Below are 5,490 nucleotides of genomic sequence, written 5' to 3' on the forward strand. Positions count from 1 at the left end.
GCAAGACCACCAAGAAGTATAAGAAGAAGAGTGTTAAGCAAAAATTCAAAGAACTGATACAATAAAATTAGGGGGTTTGGAACATGGCACTTTTGTAAAACCAAATAATTGGGATTAAGTAAATATTTCTAGGATCACTCAAAATATCAAATCCAAAATATAACTATTCAAACTTTATTATTCTGTCGTATGGAGTCAAAGAAGGAAGAGAGCTAAGGCAAGTGACTTGGTTCTTGATATCTGATCCAAACCTCTTTTGATATTTTGATTTTGAAATCACCCACCTTACAAGGTGCATGATTTGGTGAAGTATCAAGTGATATTTCAAAATATCATGGAATACTTTGTGCTTGCATCATGGATTAAAAGACATGAATGTTTTAAAAAAATAAAATATATAATAAAATCATATACAATTAATTAATATATATAATAAAAAATATCATAATTAATATTAATATACTTAAAGAATTTTAAATGGATGACAAGAAAAGTATTCACAATAGTAAGAATGCCTTAATCTTGCCTTCTTGTATACTAATTAATAACAATAAGAACAATTATGTAGAATCTTCATAAGAATTAAAAAGACTTGCAAAACATGTTTCTAAATTTTAAAATAACTTCTATAGTTTCTTTAGAGATCTATAGAATTTTTTAAATAAACTCATAGAGATTCAAAGCAAGTTTAAAGATATTTGCAAATTTATTTCAATTTTTGGAAGTTTTTTGCAATATTTTATAAAAAAAAATAAATAATGTAACTAATATATATATATATATAGTATTTAATTTAACTTACTTTAACTAATATTTAAAAAATATGTACATCTTTGATATTTAATATATATATATATATATATATATATATATATATATAAGTGTGTATATGTATGTATATCCTTTAATTTTTAAAATATTTATATTTAATATTTTTTATAATGTTTATAAATTTTTTTAATGACTTCTTATTATATAGCTTTAGGTATAAAAGTTTTATGAAACTTTCTAAAGAAAGTTTTCTTTTTTATTGTTCTAAGCATATGTTTACAAATATATGTTCAATCTATTTATATTACATATATTTAAAAAAAATTATATATATATATATATATATATATATATAATTTAAAAACTTTTTATTAGATATTATCAAGAATCTATAGTATGATCCAATCATTAAACTTGTTCCATAGTTGTTCTACTACCATCAAATATAATATAAAGATTCATCTATGATTGATAATGACTCTTTATAATTTAACAAAAAGGAGCTTTAATATTTTTCTAAGATCGTTATAAACATAATAGGAACTATGCAAATATCTCTATTACACATATTCTATAATTAATTCATATTAAACTGCTTCTACAATTCCTAAATACTTAGGAGCACTTTTATACTTAGGTGGTAAGGTGAGAGGTCTTAACTTTCAAGTGTTTTTATTGGTTGAAATCAAAAAACCTCTTAAAATCAGCTATATACTTCGAAAAATAAGTCCAAATGCCTAAAGAAGATAATATGAGATGAATTGTATATTTGTTTTACATATAATATAAATATTTTTTTTATTTGAAATTTCTATTCGACCCATTTCAAGAAGAGGGTTTTTAAAAACACTTAAGAAATTACATAAAAGAAATGCTTTAAAAAATCAAAAAATAAGAAATCAAGTTTCTAGTGCTTTTTATAATTATTTGAATTAAGATATGGAATGACATATGAAGCTTATAATAAAATATTAAAAAAATGATTTGGTCTATCTTTGGTCTCTTCTCACTTTAAACTTTATCTACAAATGAAGACTACTAAAAGATTGTTTTTCTTCATCTAACAGGGGACCTTAATAATGCTTTTGCACCATGGATTTTTAACTAGGCTTATAGATATAGATACCCCTACTTCTATTGTGTACAACCGAATTGTTTTTTGTCGTATATTTTATTGTAATCTCTATAAGTGAACATGTATAACATGCATATTAAACTAAATAAAATTGAATTTAAAGGTTCCCTTTCTATATTTTTTTGTCACTAGAGCAATTGAATTTGTGGAGAAATAGATTTATTGTGGAATGTTTGCATGATATTTTCCACTCATTTGACTTACAAAGTTTTGTCAATTTTATTTAAATTATAATCATTTAAACTCAAAATACCTACTGTCTTACTTTTTATGATTTTGTTTGCAAGAACTGTGAGATTGCTGTGTGCTTGTATATTCTGGAGTAGATGGTTGGGAGAGGATTTGGCTGTGTGACAAAGTGTCAACAAGTGTAAATGAAACATGGTTAAAAAAAATAAAAAACAAAAATCGTTTTAACTGTGATTAAAAGAAATTGTAAAAAGAAACATATATATGAATGTATGCATATATATATATATATATAATGGTCGGAAGGGTTTCATTTCTTGCTGAATCAAAGGATAATCAAAGTGTGTACTTCGAGCCAAAATGGCTTCCAGGAAATGCAGAGCAAACATATGTATTCACATGGTTTAGGGTTTCCTGAACAAACGTGACCCTTCACTTGCTACCAATTCAGAGAAGAGTATACAGATATATTCAAAAGAACCAGGGCTGTAAGAAACCAAAGGGAAAATGGAAAATATACAGCTCTAAGTTCTGTGTAGACTCCAGAAGGGACTATCAGTAAATTGCAAATTATTATTACAGCATTATAAAAACAAATAAATGAATAAGAAGCAGCAGTTTCTATGCAAATCTTCAAATTGATAAATTCGTTCTAATTGATTATGAGTTTTAAGGATGTAATTAAAAATACATTAACAAAATGAGGACATTGTACTTGTTTTGAAGAAAATAACAATAATAATGTCTAGAAGCAATCACATGTTTTGAAAGAAGTTGTAGACAATACTTCCAGTATCAGATTATTGTTAATAAACATTTGAAAGAATTATAACACATGATTCGTCATCATATATAAGGCAATATTAAATAGACCAAGTTATTACTAAATGGACCCACCCATCCGAACTATCATGAAAAGAAAAAAATGATCTCTAGATTCATTTTTCTACTATTGGATATGCAACCAATAAAAACCAACCACATTCATCATGATTACCATATTTGTCAAGAGTAGGTCTATTTTGTTAAAGCAATGGGTCTATTTAACATTCTTCTCTCTCGATATATATATATATATATATATATGCATAAATATATACACAAATTTAAAAGCTAATTGTAATTTTTTTCAAATTTGTAACTATTAAAATTCTTTTACAATTTTAATACTAAGACATGATTCTGAATATTACATCCTTTATCTTTAAAACATATTTTCTTCTTTGTGGTGCCAGATTAAAAGACAAAATATATTTTTTACAATTTTCATTGAATCATGTAAGCTTGATTATTAAAGTGTATATATTTATTGAGTTTTTTTTTGTGATTATAGAAAAGACTTTATTGATGTTGCTTGTTATATTTCAAAGTGAATGCTATATATCACCAACCCTACTTGTGTTTCTGTATTTTCAAAGTTTACACTTAATATTTCATTTTACACATACATGTATTCAACATACAATAAAATACTCACTTATTCAAGACAATTATTATTATTATTATTATTTTTTAATGATTATAGATAAAGGTAGTCTTTCAATCGTGTCCAAGACTAGAGAATAACAGCTTGGAAAGGTTGATGAAGCCCCACATTCTATGATGATTGTAGCCTTAAAAAGCATCCTTATATATCAAGCCACGATGTTTATAAGGATTCGGCATCCTCGAAACCCTAAAAGTGTGCCAACAGGCTTTCCTGGCTCCCCTTCTCGTCGAGGTAAGCTGCAGCATTCCTTCCAACTGCGTTTTATGATCGCAAACCCCACACATACCGCGTGAGGATGTGGCGGAGCACAGTCAGTGGGCTCAGTCCCACGTGCGCACATTCAAGAGCGGGATTCTCTCCTTTGCGACCAAATCAGGGTCTCATACAAAGACGGAGCAATCGCGAGGGACCTTTGTGCTGCGATTTCATCTTGTCACGAGTGTTAGTGGAACCCAGTAACTCCAATCTTGTGTGCATCAGAAGGTTCTGCAGGGCGCTTTTATGAGAAGGCTGTGTCTCACCAACTTCGAAATGAGAGCGTGCCCTTGTTTCTAGGGGCAAGTGGGAGTCTCGCCTGGTGTGGCATGCTCTGGTTCCTTCGATATGGATATGTCTGTGAAGTAAAGGAGTATACCAGGTTTTCCCTCCCTTTTTCGTCTCTTTCCTTTGGCTAATCACACACATATGAGTCGGCGTTGTTGTGCTCTTCCAAAGTGGCAAGGACCTTATTCTATAAACAACGGATTCAAAAAGGAATCGAACTTGTGCTTGATCCTGAATTTCATTGTTGTTTTTCTTCCTGGTGGACTGAAGCTCCTTGCGTGTCATCGTCGTGATTTCTCGGTTCCATCACGTCTGACCATCTGTGCAAAAAATCTAAGCATCTTAATAGAAAGCAAATAGTTTTGTCAAAACAAGAATGCTCTATTTGTTACTAAATATATGCAGCATGCGATCCCCAATTGTGTAAATAAGTAAGTAAATAAATCAGAGCATAATCGAGGGAGCGCAGAAGCCTTCTAATTCGCACTGGCCTGAAAAAAACAGGCATGGAGGAATGACGACGATGGCACGCAAAGATGACCTTTTAGATAATATTGATCAGAAGATAATAATACAAAAGAGATATTTGATAGGATATCTAAAGCACAAAAAATATATTATTACATAAATTTATATAGAATACTTCAGAAAAATAAAATGAATTTAATCAAAATATTCTAAAGAATTTATATATGACATCAAATTGAAATATTATTTAATATAATAATTTATAAATATTTTATAAATATTATTTTATACACCAATACTGTAATAAATCTGCTTATTTTCTAGATAAATAAAAATAAATAGAAGTAAGTAGAAATATGTTGAAAAAATAATATCTTCTTCAAGAAGCTTCAAAGAAGTTCTTTAAAGTGGATTTGGTGATTAGATTTTTATAGACATATCATGTAGCTATAGAAACTTATACCACAAGTTTATGATCTATAAGAAGTGGCATCAGAAGTTTGGGCCACAAGCCTTTATCCAGAGAAGGTTTCTACAAGATCTTCTTTGTGCTTGTATATATGGAAATAAGGCTAAGACCATCTTAGGTCTTTCAACACCTTTCTTATCTTATAGTCTTAGTTAAGGACTTTTTAGTCTCTTTGTATTTGGCAATAGTTGTTCTTGTTATATGTTATAACTAACTCTTCTTTTTTTACTTTTTTTTTTTCTTTAGAAATATATGAGTGCATTATTGTTTCAAAGTTTTGTTGTGATTTATGTTCTTAAAAATTTTACAAGAATACTTACTTGTAGAAGTTAATTTATATAAATAGTGGATGGATTCTTTTACTTCTTGAAAATACTATTATATATTTAAAAGTTGTGACTTATCTACCTTTAAATTCATATATAT

The 5,490-nt window shown here is 28.3% G+C and overlaps 1 protein-coding gene across 10 annotated transcripts; it reads left to right on the forward strand.

The window, feature by feature from the left end:
* Positions 1–1,314: 1,314 nt before the first annotated feature.
* On the forward strand, positions 1,315–4,800 carry LOC112281227 (uncharacterized). 10 transcript variants are annotated; one of them, XM_073538752.2, is made up of 5 exons: positions 1,315–3,106; positions 3,331–3,373; positions 3,621–3,815; positions 4,065–4,221; positions 4,576–4,800. In XM_073538752.2, exons 3-5 carry the CDS (start codon positions 3,695–3,697, stop codon positions 4,580–4,582), a joined length of 285 nt encoding a protein of 94 aa, XP_073394853.1. In that variant the 5' UTR covers positions 1,315–3,106; positions 3,331–3,373; positions 3,621–3,694; the 3' UTR covers positions 4,583–4,800. The 10 variants fall into 10 exon arrangements, 7 of the variants coding, with proteins under 7 accessions (XP_073394853.1, XP_090111817.1, XP_073394843.1 ...); XM_073538742.2 differs by having other exon boundaries at positions 1,319–3,106; positions 3,708–3,815; positions 4,068–4,221; positions 4,632–4,800; XM_073538749.2 differs by having other exon boundaries at positions 1,319–3,106; positions 3,708–3,815; positions 4,077–4,221; positions 4,632–4,800.
* The last annotated feature ends 690 nt before the right edge of the window (positions 4,801–5,490 follow it).

The sequence above is a fragment of the Physcomitrium patens genome, chromosome 1 (assembly GCF_059467195.1).
Source record: "Physcomitrium patens ecotype Gransden chromosome 1, ASM5946719v1, whole genome shotgun sequence".
Taxonomy (NCBI): domain Eukaryota; kingdom Viridiplantae; phylum Streptophyta; class Bryopsida; order Funariales; family Funariaceae; genus Physcomitrium; species Physcomitrium patens.

What these genes read in the sequence shown, in the direction of transcription:
- LOC112281227 (XM_073538732.2), top strand. Translation starts at nt 3,695, where the DNA reads ATGATGATTGTAGCCTTAAAAAGCATCCTTATATATCAAGCCACGATG. An exon ending in TGGCTCCCCTTCTCGTCGAG is followed by an intron (nt 3,816 to 4,064) that starts GTAAGCTGCAGC and finishes TGTGTGCATCAG; the next exon opens with AAGGTTCTGCAGGGCGCTTT. An exon ending in GAAGTAAAGGAGTATACCAG is followed by an intron (nt 4,222 to 4,631) that starts GTTTTCCCTCCC and finishes TGAAAAAAACAG; the next exon opens with GCATGGAGGAATGACGACGA.